At 49.4% G+C, this 16,749-nt stretch overlaps 2 protein-coding genes across 8 annotated transcripts in view; one reads left to right on the forward strand and one right to left on the reverse strand.

Annotated features, from left to right (window-relative positions):
- Nucleotides 1-814: 814 nt before the first annotated feature.
- PEBP1 (phosphatidylethanolamine binding protein 1) lies at nucleotides 815-6,152 on the forward strand. Its single transcript, XM_038373995.2, has 4 exons — nucleotides 815-1,090; nucleotides 2,414-2,523; nucleotides 3,121-3,221; nucleotides 4,832-6,152. The coding sequence occupies exons 1-4, from the start codon at nucleotides 953-955 to the stop codon at nucleotides 5,047-5,049; spliced, it is 567 nt and encodes a 188-aa protein (XP_038229923.1). The 5' UTR covers nucleotides 815-952; the 3' UTR covers nucleotides 5,050-6,152.
- A 3,530-nt stretch (nucleotides 6,153-9,682) lies between these two features.
- TAOK3 (TAO kinase 3) overlaps nucleotides 9,683-16,749 on the reverse strand; it is a 139,767-nt gene continuing 132,700 nt past the window's right edge. For all 7 annotated transcript variants that reach the window (XM_043497797.1, XM_038373986.2, XM_038373988.2 and 4 more), the window contains 4 exons: nucleotides 15,104-15,343; nucleotides 13,405-13,617; nucleotides 11,765-11,947; nucleotides 9,683-10,958 (listed from right to left, as the gene is read on the reverse strand). In XM_043497797.1, coding sequence (XP_043353732.1) covers nucleotides 10,797-10,958; nucleotides 11,765-11,947; nucleotides 13,405-13,617; nucleotides 15,104-15,343 — 798 coding nt within the window. In that variant the 3' untranslated portion in view covers nucleotides 9,683-10,796. The remainder of the gene's footprint in view (nucleotides 10,959-11,764; nucleotides 11,948-13,404; nucleotides 13,618-15,103; nucleotides 15,344-16,749) is intronic.

The raw sequence follows: 16,749 nt of genomic DNA on the forward strand, positions 1-16,749 counted from the left end.
TCTCTGTCCTGTAACTGCACAGAACTCAGGCAATGTAATAAATCCCTGGTTTGCTCTTCACAAACTCTCCAGTGCAGCCTTGCAAAATTCTACTCACTGCTCCCTGGAGTGTGGAAATTCTAAGGCCCACTTCAGAGCTGCCCCAGGGAAAGGGCTGTAAACCAGCAGGATCTTCCTTGGGGTGCTCCTCCCACATAGAGGGAAGTCCCTGACAGGCTGAGTCAGTCCAGCCAGCTCTATATCAACCCCTACTACAGGGAACCATGGGGAAGGGAAAGGCTGGAACCAGGCGGCATTTCTACATCCATGATTGTGGCTATTCCTAGCTGCTGCAATGGTCCCTTTGGGCTACTGGCAGCTGGTGCAAGTTAGAGCCACCCTCAGGGCTGCTCTCAGCTACCCTGGGAGCAGACAGGTTCCCAATACGACCCATGACACAGGACGGTGCAGGGGTGGCCTCACGCCTAAGCGTTTGCATTGCATCTCGGGTGCATTTGTGCAGCACCCAGGACAAGGGGCTGCTCAGGGGGTGGGGGCGTTATTGCAACAGGACTGGTGCTGACAATCACTGATCTGGCCTCTTTGATCAGGCAGGGGGGCGGGGCCCGGCCAGGCTGCTACACCCCCCCTGAAGAGAGAGAGGCAGCCCGCCCCGGCCCGCGGAGCCAGCTCTGCTCCGCCTCGCCCCCTCCCCTGCATCACGAGACAGCCCGCGCGGCCGCGGCTGCCGCCGCAGCAGGAGCGACTGGAGCCGGGCCCCGCCCCCTCTGCCGACAGAGGCCAATGGGAGCGGAGAGGGGAGCCGGGGCCCGCCCCCTCTGCCCGCCACGGCCAATGGGAGCCGAGGGGGGGGAGGGCCCGGCCCCGCCCCGCCCCGCCGCCCCTGGGGGTTGTCGCTGGCGCGCGCTAGACCCCGGGCCCGGAGCTCGCGCAGCCGCTCGTGGTGCCGAGGATGCCGCTGGAGCTGGGGCCGTGGGACGGGCCGCTGAGCCTGGCCGAGGTGGAGCAGCCGCCGGCGCAGCCCCTGCGCGTGCAGTACGGGGCGGCGGCGGCGATAGACGAGCTGGGCCAAGTGCTGACCCCCACCCAGGTAGGGCCGGGCTCGAGCCTGGCTGCCCCGGGGGCCCGTCGGCGGGGCTCGGGGCCAGCGCTGCAAAGGCAGCCGCGGGCCGCCGCCGAGCTGAAGGCCGGGCCGGGCCGGCTCCGTGGCGGTGGAACGGGAGAGGCTGCTGCCCGCCCTGCCGGGGGAGGTGTCGCGGCCCCGCCTGGGGCGTGGCGGGGGCCCCTCCGGGGACGGGGATCTCCCCGCAGCTGCAAAGACCTCGCTGCCTCCGCGCAGCCCCTCCCCAGCACCCGCCGAGGGACGCTGCCGTGGCCCCCCCCGGGGCGGGACCGAGCCCTGCTGGCGCGGGGGGGCAGAGAGGAGGCTCATTGCAGGGGAGGGGGATCAGGGGACTCGCCCGGGGGGAACCGGTGGAGCTGGCTGCGGCTACCATGACGCTGCAGGTGCGGAATGGCCGAGGGGCTCGAACCCGTTAGACCGGGCAGCAAAGTGTGTGTGTGTGTGTGTGCGGGGGCCCGGCTCTTATGTTTGCTCCCCGCGATTCCTGCTCGATGAGAGCCAAACAGAAATGATCTGCTTGGCTTTATGGCCCACTTGGGAGCCTCTGGCTTCAACTCGTACTGGACTCGCCTGTGTGCTTGCTTCCAGCAGGCTAATTCCATTGATTGCAGTAGTGTTACTCCTGACCAGCGTGAGAGCAAAATTTAGGCCCATTGTGCTCCAGGTGGCTGTGGTAATGCCTGTGTTGCTCCAGCACCACCACCCCATTACCAGGAAATAAAGTACTTAAGAGGATGGTGCTGTGGTGTTCGATTGGAACCAACAGCCGTGCACGGCGGGTATCCATTTCTCAACAGGGTGGAAAATTCCACCATGCCAGGGAGTGTTTCTGCTGTCCAAGTACAAGGTAAGGAGTAGATGCGTTCCATAACTGAGTCAAGCATGCATCCTTTGTAGCATGCATCTGCTAGTTACGCTTCACCGCGCTCAGATGGCAGAAACAGAGGTGCCTCATTCTTAGAGTTTCTGTGTTTTGTGTTCAAGTTCTTGTCCCTATCACGGAGGTGCGGTTTTTAGGTGCCAAATGCTGCAGTTTGTGGGGGCTGTTTTTATTCAAACACATTCTAAGTGGAAGAAAAAACATTCAGCTCCTTTAAAATCTTTCATTTTTAGGTGAAATCTACAAGCAGTCTCCCTTCTGGTGTAATAACATTAGTGTGATGTGTCAGTTGTATGCCCAGTATAACTTATGGCTTACAGCACCTGGAGAGGGGGTGAGGGATTCTCTACTGGGATATGAATATTTTTCCCTTCTTGTTTGATGAATGGCATACAACTTAATCATTATAGGTTCAGAACTGCCCAACCAGCATTGAGTGGGATGGCTGTGATCCACAGAAACTCTACACCTTGGTTCTCACTGACCCAGATGCTCCAAGCAGGAAGGATCCAAAGTTCAGGTAATAGTGCAGGAGAATTTTGGAAGTTTCCCTCTCTTGTCTGCCATCAATGTCAATAGCCTGCCCACTGAACTGTTAGTTGAACTTTCATGCTGCCTCTTTCAGCTGAAAATTTCTACGGGCCAATCAAGTTGAGAAGAGTGATGGGAATTGCTAGAGGCCTTGCAGTCAGCCTATAGCAAAGCCTGCAACAGAACCCAAAGCTCCTGGTCCTGAAAGCTAGCCAGTAACCATCCTTCCCCACCCAGACATCCAAGGATGGGAAACATGCCCCCTGACAGTGAATGCTCAGAGCAGTGCTGCTGCACACTTTGTGGTGAGCAAAAAGCACCTACCTCTGCCCTGCTGGCTTCTTAGCTTCATCTGAACAGTTCCGGTCAATGATATTCATGTGAAACTACATCCTTGTGTGTGTATGTGGCGCAAACTTGGCAGGGACAGCAAGAGCCTGCAATGTTCCACCAGGACAGGGAGTGAGTGGGGAAATACTCTGCTTCTAATAGCCATCTTCCTGGCTGTCGGCTTAATTCACTTGGCAGGTCCAGTAATGTGTAGAGACTGTTGTTGGTTCTAACTTGGGCATGTTCTTCCTCTTAGGGAATGGCATCACTTCTTGGTTGTCAACATGAAAGGAAATGACATCAGCAGTGGGTGTGTCCTTTCTGATTATGTTGGTTCTGGGCCACCCAAAGGGACAGGTTAGTAAGTGGTAGCCCCCACATATCACTCTGGTCCTGCAAGGACTCCTTGATACAGTGAATACTACAGTATTCAGACTCGACTGACAAATCCATGCTGTGAATGACTAGAGCATAATGTAGAGGAACCCAAGCAGGGGCGTGCAGGGAGCTGTAATGTACAGAGAGAAGGAAGTCACCATCTTGGTGGGCAAAGAAATGAGGATTCGTGTGTATACCTCCTGCACCAGGAGTGCAGAGCAAACTGCTGTCTAAGCAGCAATGTGGATAGCACGACCAAGCACTGTCCATCTGCCTCTAGTATATTTCCACCATGCAAGGAAAGTAAATGACTAGCATATTGCCTGCATCAGGGGCTGGAGGGAATGTCACTGAGTTGATATCTGGGTGGTTCGCAGATGAGAACTGAGTTCAAATGTAACCCTGAAGGCTGTTCAGACATAGCTGGTGCATTTTATTCATGTATTAAATCTTCTTTCCTGTAAGTAAAGAAGCTGTTCAATGGCTGTTTACCTGGGAGATGATACCAGCTGCTGGACATCTCTTCTCTTGCGTAAACGTAGTCGACAAGTTGAACTTAGTGCTTGTCTGGGAGTCTAAGCTCTGACATCACTTAGAACAGGTGTTAGGCCCAGGAGACTAAAACAGTTCTGTATGTGGGAGTTGGTGCAATCTGCATCAAAAACGGCTTTGCTACAGCTGAAGAACTGTTTGCAGAGTGTATGCTCAGTATATGCCAACATCTCAGCTTTCAAACCCTACAGATCTGTATTAGCCACTCCTTATACCTGGGGGAAAAATGGAAATATGGTGACAATTTCAGTTGTAAAGGATCCTGGCAGATATTTACCTGCCCAAGGTGTGAGCTGGAACTGTCCATACACCTTATCTTTATAAACTGACAGCTGATGACCCCTCATTCTTGCAGGTCACGCACGGCCATGCTTGACAATTCCCCGAGTCAGTAGGTTCTGTGGGAATTGTTTTCCTGCTCTTCTGGATGCTGAACATGTGTTCTTAAAGAGTTGCTTGGAGTGTGCCAGAAAAATACAAATTATTCTGTCCTAGACCTAACAGCTATGCAAAACGCGTGCTTCTGCCCTCAGCCGCAGTCTATTAAAGTGAATGATACTACTGAAATGGGTTACTAGGATGGTGCCATTGAGTCCATTATATCTCACGGGTCCTTCCATTAAAACACTTGTTCCAAAAGGCCTCTGAACTTGTCCTTAACCCTTATGCAACAAGATGGGTAAAAAGCCAAACCCTGGAACCAATGAAAGTTCCATCTGTACTGTAAGATGTCTGCCCTAGAGCTCCTGTTCGTGTACAATACCTGGCACACTTATCTAATGTCTACACCTGGTGCTATGTCTGCACATTCCTTGTATACTTGACTCATGACAGCCTCCATGGTGTAGGATACCAGAATGGTTTGTTTATATACAATAACAAGATTAATATATGGATCAGACACCTGTATAGAGGTGTTTATGATCACAAGCGTATGTACCATAGTGCTTTCCTTGAAAACAAATACAGATTTTCTTCTCTTTAACATAGCGCGTCTGTCTCTTTCTCTCTCTCTCTCTCTCCCTCCCAATCTGCAGGACTTCACCGGTACGTGTGGCTGGTCTACGAACAGCCACAGCCACTGAACTGCAACGAACCCATCCTCACGAACCGATCTGGTGACAAACGTGGGAAGTTCCAAGTGGCATCTTTCCGCAAAAAGTACAAGCTGGGAAACCCAGTGGCTGGCACGTGCTATCAGGCGGAGTGGGATAGCTATGTGCCCAAACTCTACGAGCAGCTGTCTGGGAAGTAGCGGGGAGGGGCAATCCTTAAGCCTCTCATCCTTGTTCCTACATCCCCAAATCCCCTCACCTAGAACTAAACTAGCTTTGAGCGAGATGGATCGGTCTTTTGGGAGACAAAGTTTGGGCAAAAGTAAGTGTTGGAGAAGCGCAATTTCTGCCACTGTCCCTGCTGCTCCTTTCCTCTTACCTAGCTCTATGCTGCCTCTGCAAACAGTTACTGGGTGTAACCAGAGCCCCTTACCCAATGTACAGCTGTGACCTGAACCTTCTTTAGTATTCATATAGTTTTTGCATGGGGGGGGTCCTGCCCAATCACCAACGCAGACCTCAGTTGCTAGTAGCAAGTGGTCCCTACCCAGACAGGGGTAAAGGGAAAATGTACCATTTATTGTGCCCATTTCTGCAGAAGCCATTGCTGCCTAAAGAGCACTAGTACAATCTAGAAATCTGCTAAGGTGAAATGCTGAGAGCTGCTACACTTCCTGGGCCATCTTGAGAAGCCTGTGTCTTCGAAACTCTTTGTGGGGAGAATATGGCTTCTGTTTCTCTTCCCTCATGGTAAGAATGAGCTGAGGTTCTTGGGGATGAGCTAATCCCCAAGAACCCCCCTTGCATGTGTTCCCACCTGCCCTTGCAATTTTATGTCAAACTTCACAATTAATCTGGAAGGAGAAAGATTTGACTTACAGCAACAAATAAAACACACAGAGCTTGCCTTTATGCAGACATACAAAGTAGTGGGGGAAAGTCAGGATTCACTAGTCACCAAACACTGGTGCTAGCAGATTACTATAGGAGGCGGGGATACTGTAGTGACTACCCAAGGACAGCTACTACCCAGAAAGACTTTCAGATGTTCCCTGGAGGTGGCAGTAGATCAGAGATGCTCTGCGGAGCTGCTCGGTTCCACACCAGTATGTCAGCTGACTGCTGTACCCTTTAATTTGATTTAATTATATGCTGGAATGGGGGGAAAAACTTGACCCTGGAAGCTTCTGTTGAAACAAATAATTAATTTAGCTTATATTGAAACACTTGTTTGTGCAAGTCATTGGTGTGCACTATTTGCTGTTTGCTTTTAGTTCAATTAAAAGGACAGAATCACAGGTGGGCTTGAACATGGTTTTGTTCCCTTTCTGGCAAAAGCTTCAGCCCCAGTGGCTAACACACTACCTTTAGACTCTGTAGGTGGCTTCAGATCACCTCTGTTAAACTCTTCTTTGGGGGGGAGCTGAATGCCTGCTCCAGGAGAGGGGAGGCTCTAGAAACATGGGCTGGGAAGAGTATCCTCTTTCTCTCTAACATATACGTGGGCAGGGGGTGGTGGACAGGGCCCAGGGAATACCTGGAGCTCAAGGTGAGCTGTGTGTTTGGGGATAACAAAACATGCTTAAACCTAAGGGGGTACTGACTCTTCCTTACAGGGTGTGAAGGGGCAGCCTCTTGTTTAAAATTACTACCCTTCAGTTAAGCTAGCGTTTCAACCACTTCACAGAGCTGTAAAGGGCTAGAAGAACGTTCCGTCGTAAGTTCAACCCAGCTGTGGAAGGGGGACTTTGCCAGCTTGGCTGTCATTTCTGAAGGCAGCTGGTGCTATGTAGTATGTTCAGCGTGCTGTGATGAAACACCATGAGCTAGGGGAATGTTTTGCTGGGGGCAGGGGCAACCCCTTGGTGCTGACGCATCTGCCTGAGGAGGGGCAAGAGCTGTGTAGCCTCCCACCACAAGCGTTGTGCCCGAAAAGACTGTGTGTCTTGGTCAGAAGTTTCATGTCCTGTAGCGTTTTAGGAGTAATGCAGGTTAAACTTCCTTGTGGGGGCAGGGACCCTAATGCCATCTCTCCTCCAGACCAAGAGTAAGCTGGGGGGCGGGGGGTCAGAGAAACATGCCTGCCCCAGACACTGAAATACCCCAATCTGAGGTACTAGCCTGACAAGTGTTATGAATGCAATCCAAAGCCTGGAGCAGCAGAAATCTGAAAGGGGGGCAGGACTGTAGGGGCAGGTCTACGGAGCTAGCCCTCTCCTCTGGCGCACAATTCCCCTTAACTAGAAACTTTGGAGACTGGCTCCAAGACCTTGCTGAGCAAGCACAGCCTGAATGGGCATTGAGCCTGTCTCTGCAGCAATGTCTCTCAAAGCAAGAGTTGTTGTTCCACTGTTCACATCCATTCTCAAATTTGCTTATCAGCATAGGGAACCCACCTGATGGCAGTAGGAGCTCCTTGTACACCTAAGCTTTGAAGGGTGGCCCTGTGCAGCTTCACTCTAGCCTTAGTATCCATGGCAACTGTGGGGGTTAAGTTTGTTTAGGGCATGACAAAAGTTTTGTCACAAAGGGGCGAGGCAATGAAAGATTTCTCTCATGGTGTTTTTCATCCTTGAATAGTGTCTACTACAGCAATGGACACTATCAGAAGACAGCTTAGTGCAGCTGAGAGGAGGAACACACCACCACAAACAGCAGAAATGTCACTTTAAGTAGTAAGAGTTTACTGTTTTTCCCTAAATTCATTGCTCAAAAAGAGAGGGAAGGGCTATACATTGAGAATTAAACTGTTGGCTAAGACAGACCTCATTTTAGGCAAAGGTCAAACAAACACCCTTGTTCTTTGGATGGCACCACCACCTTCACTGCTTTGAGTCAGGACAAGTGTGAGCTATGCAGGCAGCCAGCTTGACTGCAGGGAGTATCACGGCACATGATCACTCCTGCTGTCTGCTGGAAGGAGGACTTACACACGCTATGGGCACTAACCTGTCGGGCAGCAACAAAAGCAACTTGAGTCTGTGCTGCTGGGGTTGTTCCTTCTCCCTATCTTGGGTCTAGATTTACAAGCCATGGCCTTGAGGGTTTTTCAGCCACTATATGCACAAGCAGGTGCTACTCAAGGCCTGGGCCCAGCACATTGTGAGGATCCAGCCTGCTCCAGCAACATACTCTAATACCTATTTGATGTCTTTCCCTCAAACAATACAAATCCCCAACCATTGGCAGAAGCTTCAATTCACAGCCCCACCCCCCCCATTTATACCTTAGGCCAGGGCTGTTCCTTGAAGGCACTGCCTTCCTTGCAAGAAAACACATTCATTTCCCAAATGCTTTGATGATGTCATGAAGGCTGTGAAACTTCTGAGCAGGGGCATGTTCTGGGGTAGGTGCTGTAGAAACACATCTGGTCCAGACAACACATGTGAATCCAAAATTAAAGGGCAAGTTTCTGGACAAAGCAGCTGGGTATACACTTAGGCTTATCTTTGGTACTACCCCCTATGCGCTTCAGAGAAGCGGAGTTGTAAAAGCCATGATCAAAGCACAAACTGTGGAAAAACATAGGACACATCAGCACTGTTACAATTTCACTTGTGAGCAGAAAGGCTGTTCCACCACCCTTTAATGGCGTCTCCAACAACCCACAGGAGATATAAAGGTAAAGCACTTACAGGGACTGATCAGTGGAAAATGAAATGCCTGGGTAAGCATTCTGGGCCAGAGCCTCAGCTGATATTAACAAGCATGGCTCTATCAGGGATGCTCATTAACAGCAGATGAAGATCTCCACCTTTGAGTCTTAACACAGGTGGACAACCCATTCCAGGGCTGCAAACTTGGTCTCTGCTAGAATTTTCTGAACCATGCATTGCTGCTATTTTTCTCCCTCACTCATTATAAATGCAAGGGGGTACCTGTGGAGATGGTAAGGGCTGGGGGAGTTAATGGCAACAGTTTATTATAATCATGTTGCACTACTGGTCGCAATATCCATAATAAAAACTGTTCCCTTTCAGGCCAAAAACTAAGCACCCCACTCCCGAATGCCTGGGGAAAGTGAGTGAAGATAGGGCAGCAGAGTGGAGAAACATGAGCCCGAACAGGACTGAACAACAGGGAGGGGCTGCACTACACAAGTATTAGCTCTGTTTCCCCCAAGCGGGAACTAAAGATGAAAAAGGGGGGGAAACAAATAGCAATACAATGGACAGAAAGTCAATAATGGTAACTGTGCCAGGACATGGCCAAGAGGAGATAGGGCAGGAGGGTGCCGCCTAGGATGGGAGGCTATTCATCTACTGCATTGTAGATTCCAAAAAAACGTGGCGAACCACTCTCCCTCAAATCCACCCTAAGGCAGCAGCAGGCTGAAAAATGGTGGAGGTGACAGTCACCCATGCTTGTGGGGGGCAAAGTCATGGAAAGAAATGTGGGGTGTACACAGATGGGTTCATATGATCAATGCCATGGAGAGAGAACTGCCCATCTCCATGTACGGCCGGAGAGGCTGGGCTGAATGTGCACCATCGGTTCCAGCCGCCTCACAAACGGCCAAGCAGGTTCCTTCGAGAGAAATTGATCTGAGGCTTCAAATGCGCCCAGGGGCTTGGAAGGACGGTGTGAAATCACACAGGCCTGGTTCTGCTCTCAGCTTGGAAGGAAGAGGAGGGATGAGGCCAGGAGCGGATAACCACTCTCTAGACGAGAGCTGCTTGTTCTGCGACAATGAGACAGCAAAGCAGTGTGATGAACACTTTTATTTACAAATATAATTAAAAGCTCTGACAGTTACTCATGCTCTTCCTTGGAACCTGAAAAATGTTTTTTTGTTTTTGTTTTTTTAAAGTGCATGCAAAAGAAGGTAAAGCCTTTTTTTTTTTTACTGCTTTTTATTGTAAGAAAATACACAGTTTGAAAGTGTGAATAATGCAGTATTTATGACCGAGATTCTGGGGAGGGAGGTGGGTTTGAGGGGTGGGACAAAACAAGAAAAGAAAGAAAGATCAGGATGATCTGACCGAGACAGTGTTGAACTCCAAATACTGAACTGGAAAATCAGGGGGCGGGACGGCTGGGGATGGGGAGAGGGGAGAGGAAAGGAGTAAAAAAATTCTGATCAGAGAAACAGTTAAAATACAATATGAAAATAAGTAAAAGCTCTCCTTAAATTCCTTCTATACACAAAATACACGATTTGACAAAGCCCAATTTGTGCTACTGGGATCCTGTGGGCTCATTTAAGTGTATTCACATTCTCTGCGACAGCAGAAAATGATTATGATACAATCAAGAATATGCCGAAGGCAGAGGTCAAACCCCTACCTCGCCCAGCATGGTTCTTTTAAAAATCACGAGATCTCTTCACCCCGCCCCCTTCCCTCCCCTGCCCCCAAAAAAGTAATGTCACCACTGATATGTACATCACGATTAAGATTTTTTTTCTGTAAAATGTATCAAATTTCTCAATCTTTAATAAATTTATTTTTTTATTTAATTATTCCTGATGAATAAATACCAAAAAAATAAAAATAAAATAAAATTATGCAGCAGCTAGTTAAGGTAAGGCTGCGGATTTCGTCTCTCTCCCTCATGGGTTTTCATATATAGGGTTGGGTGATTTTTTTTTTTTTGCTTGTACTTTCATTGATTGGTGGTAAAATGAGTGATTGCTCAAAAGCAACAGACATCCACTTTTGTTTGATTAGTTAAAATTGTCTCCAAAGCTTTCACTGAAACATTTGTCATCATTGCACAGAGACATCAATACTGTGACGTACTATGAAAAGAGACTGCCAGGAGCTGTCCCGCACTGGCACTTGACGCAGGGGAAGGGGCCCTGACAGAGTAAGAACGTACAGGCACTAGTCCGACACAATGTCAGTAAGAGACAGAAAGAGAGAGAGCACGCCCGTTAACATGGGGAATGTTGATTTTTCATAATTTTTTTGTTTGATTTTTTGAAAATGGCAAAAGAAATTTAATCTCATCTATAGTCCTCCTTGGGATAATCTAATGTGACCAAATTCCCAAAGCCCAGTCGCAGACTCTCCATGTCAAACATTTCAATCTCTCGCTCTTGCTTTTCCAACAGAAACTTTATCCTCTCGCTGCGTTCCTTCTGGAGGGCAGCCAGCTCCTCTTCAATCTGAAACGAGCACAGTCAACAACCTCTTTAGCCAGCACCTCAAAGCACCCTGGAGCTTGATGCAACAGCTTTACCAGCTGCCTGGCGTGCACCACTCTAGGGTGACTCCCCTGCTGGCTGATTTAGAAGCAGCATCTGGTCTCCCATATTGAAGTGGGAAGCCATGATGTGCAAGATGGAAAGGGGGCTTAAGGACAGGAGAATTGCTAGGGATTCTCCTGGTCCTTCACCTTGGATGGCTGTGACTTCTTTGAAGGCAGACATACCCACTATCAGAACAGACAATCCAACTACTGCCTGCGGACCACCTCACCAGAGCAGCTCAAGGCCTAGTTAGGGAGTTTGGTATTCTGGCTCCAGCACCAACCAGTGCCAGATACTTCAAGCCCTCAAATGCACCTAGCTGTTAATATTACCATGCGGGGTAGTTTTCTTCCTGACTCCAGCTGGTGTTCAGCTCTGAAGCATGACGACTGATTAATCCCAGACAGTAAAATTACAAGGGCTAATTGCAGGTGCTATCCTTACCCATGTAAATGAGTGATTCTTTAAGAAATCTTACTAGCTTATGTGCCTCAACAAATAGGCAAGGTATTCCACAGGTGAACTACATGTGCCAGATAAAGCATTTATTTGTATCCATTTTGAAATCTGCCCAAATTTCCTTCAGCACATCCATTCTATAACCCTTCAGTTCCTGGCACTGATTTAACTAGCAACAAGGACAGCTCAGATGTTGCTAGCTCCAAGGAGCGATTCACAATGGAGTGATTTAGATGTTGCCCGTCAGCACGGCTGAAACGTACCTTTTGTTCGAGATGGGCCCTGCGTAGAGACACCCTCTGCTCCAGCTTCTGGAGCTCTCGGTCATGCTGTGCTTCCGTCTGCATCTTGATTTTGCTCTGGTATGCGTTCAGCAGTTCCATCTCCTGCTGGAGCTGCAGCCTCAGGGCTTGGCATTCTGCTTCTTGAGCCTCATCTAGCCGTAGCTGCAAGATCATTCAAAAACAAAACATCAACTCAACCAGCTACTTCCCTGCTTTGGGGCTGGGTGGGCACATGCTGCTCCTTGCCTACACTCACGGATGAGTTTGCACTTAAACACTACCTAAATCCCAGCGTCAAAGGTGCTGATGGCTGGTGGCATGCGGCGTCTGCATTAGAAATGTCTGTCTTTCCAGTGGCTCATGGGAGCAGCCATCGGACTGGAGGTCCCGGTTATACAGACACCCCGGGATTTGTGGGGTTGGGCTGTGTAATGGAACTGATCCGCTTGCTCACTGGTGGAGGTGTGGTGCTGAAAGCATTACTTTAAAAGCCACTGTTGAGATAGCAGCATTATTGCTAACCCTGCCAGCTGGTGAGCAGGAACACTGCTGGTTGGCAAGTGGGGCTAGAGAACAGGAGCTAGTTGTGTTAACAGCAGCTAGGGAAAGTCAGAGAAATACTCTGTCTGGGAGCCCCACATGGACTTTGGGCTTTGTCAATGTCTCAATATCTTGGGAAGCAGAGAAAATGAGGAGATCTACTGGTGGAGACACCCAGGACAAAAGAAGGAGCAAGGCCTAGAATGAGCTAGGAAAAATTCTTCCATTAAGTGGATCTCTGAATCACCGCATTTCATTATTCACTTTCAGTAAGTCAGGACAGTTACTTATTGCAAGAGGTTTGCAGTGTCTGCCTCAAACACCCCACTCAACATACAGGCGCTGATCGTGCTGAAAGATGGTCAGTAGCTTCTACCGACTCAGTAAGGCAGGTGGCTAAGTACCACACCTGGATGTAAATGGAGTGAGTGTGTCTCTGGACACTGAGGACCTAGGATGTGGGCTGAGCAGCTTGGAGGGAGGAACCCTCGCCACATCCATGCCTTGGGAGAAGGCTTTTGTATTCTTTGTTAAAGGCAAATCCCAGGAAAGGGGTGAATTTGACCTTCACACACTGTGTACATTGTTTGATGAGCAATTTGGGGAAGGTGCCTGCTCTTTCACTGTAAACCTAGTATCTGGGCAGCAGAGTGGTGAGGGCAAAGACCATCAGGCAGGGGACATCTGGGGATTTTACTGAGATCAGAAGCAAAAAACTCGTGTAAGAGTCTTTATTTGCTACTCAATTGACAACGATCCTCACCCTATAAACTACCACAATTTAGCATGCCTGGAAGACTGAACAGGAGAGGCCCATGACTAGAAAAGCAAGGGCCCTTCATGTGAAGCAGGAGGTGCACCGACAAAGCTGCGTGGGGACCAACAGGTCATGCAGCTTAGGAGCGAGATGCGCTGGCAAAGATGGAAGGGGAAGCTGTCACTGATGCTGCTCACATTATTGCTGGTTCTATCCCCTCCACTACAATACACTAATATTCACGCTCACGGTTCACTGCGGGCATGAATCCTGGCGTATCCCATTCACCAAGAAGAGCTGAAGCACTGGACTTTGCACTTACGGCTTGTGAAGCCATCATTTCATTGATGCTCTGCTCGTACTGCTCTGCCAGGATGGCGAGCTTTCTCGTCTGCTCATCTTTCAGACTCTTTAGGATCGTTTTGTGCTCGCTCTTTGGAGTAACTTCCAGCTGGTGATTCTTCAGCGCTTTATACTGCTTCGTCTGCACTTTGCACGTGTCCTGGAACTGCTTCTTGATTTGCATTTCCATGGCCTGCAGAAATATGGAGAACATGAAGACGAAGAGAGAGGTTTGGGTACTGAGAGGGCTGGCAGGCAGGGCTATAGTACATCCAAAACAAACATATACAGGAGAGTGCCAGCTAGTTATGCTCTCCATCACCTTATACCAGGGATCTCAAACTCGAATCACCACAAGGGCCACCTGAGGACTAGTACATTGGCCTGAGGGTTGCATCACTGACATCCCTCCCCCAAGCTGCCTCCGGCCCCACCCCCACCCCACCCCTTCCATGAGGCCCTGCCCCACTTCTTCCCACCCCTTCTCCACCCTCTTCTAACCCCTTCCCCAAAGTCCCTGCCCCAACTCCGCCCCCTCCCTGTCCCTATTTCAACCCCTTCCCCAAATACCCACCCCTGCCCTACCTCTTCTCCACCTCCTCCCCTGAGTGCGTGGCTCCCCGCTCCTCCCCCATCCCTCCTGGAAAACGCTAAGTGCCGTCAAACAGCTGTTAGTGGGAAGTGCCTGGAGGTAGGCAGGGGAGCGGGAACGCGGCGAGCTGTGGGGAGGGGAGCTTGGCGGCCCGCATATTTGAGACCCCTGCCTTATGCCTTATATCCACTGTCTTATTTGGGTGACTAGCTGATCCACTAATACAAGCAGTATTCTCTTTCTGAGGGAGAAGAGGCTTCTGACTTTAGGCCTCTGTTCAGACAAGCAAGTAAGCACATTATCAACTTTAAGTCGCATGGAAGATAATGCAAATTAAGTGTGTGCTTACATGTTTGGCTGAATAGGGGCCTTAACCAGTAGCATCCACTGGAGGCTAGTCAACCTAGAGCATTTTCTCTCTTTTACAATCACTGCTCCATGGGTCAAGTTGCTATATTCACTGACTTGCCAAGTGCCTTTGCTCCCCAAATCCTCCCCATCTTTCTATCCCACAAATGCCTACACAACCCACTTCCCGCCCCCATGATACATCCACTGGAAGACTCTAGGATTTGAAAACATGGAAAGGCGCACACTCATCACCTGCTGCTCCGAAAAGATGAAAGGAAAAGCTCCAGGAACGGCTCAGCAGGTTTCTAACTGTTCTGTAGCTGCATGAGCAGGATGCAGCCAAGAACCAGCACTACCCACATTTCTTTAGTTTTTTGCTAACGTCAGAAGCAAGGAAGCAGCACCAGAACCTTTCACCAATGGATTCAATACCGAGGCTGAAGGAAGGACAGAGCGATAGGAGCAAAATCTCTTGAACGCCTTATCAGTTGTGAGTATTACTATCAAACACTTCTACAGCTACCTACATCGAAATGGCACTTAAAAAACCAGAGCCCACCTTTCCCCTGGCCCAAGCGCTTACAACGTATACCAGACACAGGAGACCAGCTCAGGACAGGGAGCTCCTGGGGGATACCAAGTGTCAGGTGGAGGGTGACAGAGGCTGGCCAGGGGGCAGAGAGCAAAGAGGAGGGGATGGGTGCAAACAGCTGATGAAAACGAAGCCCCGCAATACCTTCAGATTTTTTGGCTGCTGCCGGAGTTCCATGAAGTGCTTCCTATGCAGCTCCCTCTCCCTCCGCTTGTTGTACTCCAGCTGGTTCTCGAGCTCCGTCTGGTGCTGCAGACGGATCAGGTCCATCCGCAGCTTCTGCAGCGTATGCAGCTGCCTGTACTCCAGCTCGCGCGTCGACTCGTCGTGCCGGATCAGCATGGCGTGCTCCATTTCTTTCTGGGTCCGCTTTTTGTTCAATTCCTGTACAAGACACAGTGCAACAGAAGCTAGGGGCTGGAAGGGGCAGTCTCAGAAATAGGCAACATTAATTCTCCCTCATGTTGCAAATCGCTTCCTGCCCAGACACTGCCGACGTGAGCACCTGGCCAGACCTATCGTGGCTGGCCACTCATCCCATTCATTTGGATTGATGTTCTGGAGAGCTGTATGTGCTGTGGGTCCAGAACAAATGTGCTCCTAACCCCCTTTGGTCCCAGTTTGTCCCTAACCCTGACCCTGTCATTTCACCAGGCTACTACTATCTTTTTACTGGTTTCAGAGTAGCAGCCGTGTTAGTCTGTATTCGCAAAAAGAAAAGGAGGACTTGTGGCACCTTAGAGACTAACAAATTTATTAGAGCATAAGCTTTCGTGAGCTACAGCTCACTTCATCGGATGCATTTGGTGGAAAAAATGCATGGAAAAATGCATCCGATGAAGTGAGCTGTAGCTCACGAAAGCTTATGCTCTAATAAATTTGTTAGTCTCTAAGGTGCCACAAGTCCTCCTTTTCTTTTTATCCTTTTACTATCACCAAGCATCCAGCAGATGGCGCTGACAGGCAACATGCTTTCTGCAATATTCCAGAGTGCAGGTAGATCTGGGGTGGGCAAACTTTTTGGCCAGAGGACCACATTGGGGAATAGAAATTGTATGGCAAGACAAAGCACTGGAGTAAAACTTGCACTGACACAAATGGGAGCAAAATTAGGCTTATGCCGAGAGCTTTTGAAAATCTTACCCATAGGGAACAATCCTGCCCTGGACAATGGGCCAGGTGACTCGGTAGAACAATAAAAATCAGACATCATAAAACTTAGCCATGTATAACACCAGCCCTCCATGGCAGGATCCCCTCTGGCCCTCGCACAAAGCCACCACCACATGATCTAGCAAATTTTCTCAGGATATAATCTGTACTAGTAAACTTTTCTGTTTTAATTATACCAGTATTGTTAAAAGCTACAATCCATCAGCGTGGATGCAGCTCACAGACTCATTGACTTTAAGGCCAGAAGGGACCATCGTGATCATGTAATCTGACCTCCTGCACATTGCAGGCCACAGAAACTTCCCTACCCACTCCTGTGATAGACCCCTAACCTCTGATTGAGTTACTGAAGCCCTCAAATCTTGATTTAAAGATTTGAAGTTCCAGAAAATCCACCATTTACTCCAGTTTAAACCTGCAAGTGACCCGTGCCCCAGGCTGCAGAGGATGATAAAAACCCTGCAGGGCCTCAACCAATCTGACCTGGAGGAAAATTCGTTCCCGACCCCAAATATGGTGATCAATCAGACCCAGAACATGTGGGTGAGACCCACAAGCCAGACACCTGAGAAAGAATTCTCTGTAGTAACTCTGAGCCCTCCCCATCCAGCGTCCCA

The sequence above is a fragment of the Dermochelys coriacea genome, chromosome 15 (assembly GCF_009764565.3).
Source record: "Dermochelys coriacea isolate rDerCor1 chromosome 15, rDerCor1.pri.v4, whole genome shotgun sequence".
NCBI lineage: Eukaryota > Metazoa > Chordata > Testudines > Dermochelyidae > Dermochelys > Dermochelys coriacea.

Coding starts and splice junctions, on each gene's coding strand:
- PEBP1 (XM_038373995.2), top strand. CDS start 953: ATGCCGCTGGAGCTGGGGCCGTGGGACGGGCCGCTGAGCCTGGCCGAG. Junction 1,091..2,413: donor AAGTGCTGACCCCCACCCAG/GTAGGGCCGGGC, acceptor TAATCATTATAG/GTTCAGAACTGCCCAACCAG. Junction 3,222..4,831: donor TGGGCCACCCAAAGGGACAG/GTTAGTAAGTGG, acceptor CCCAATCTGCAG/GACTTCACCGGTACGTGTGG.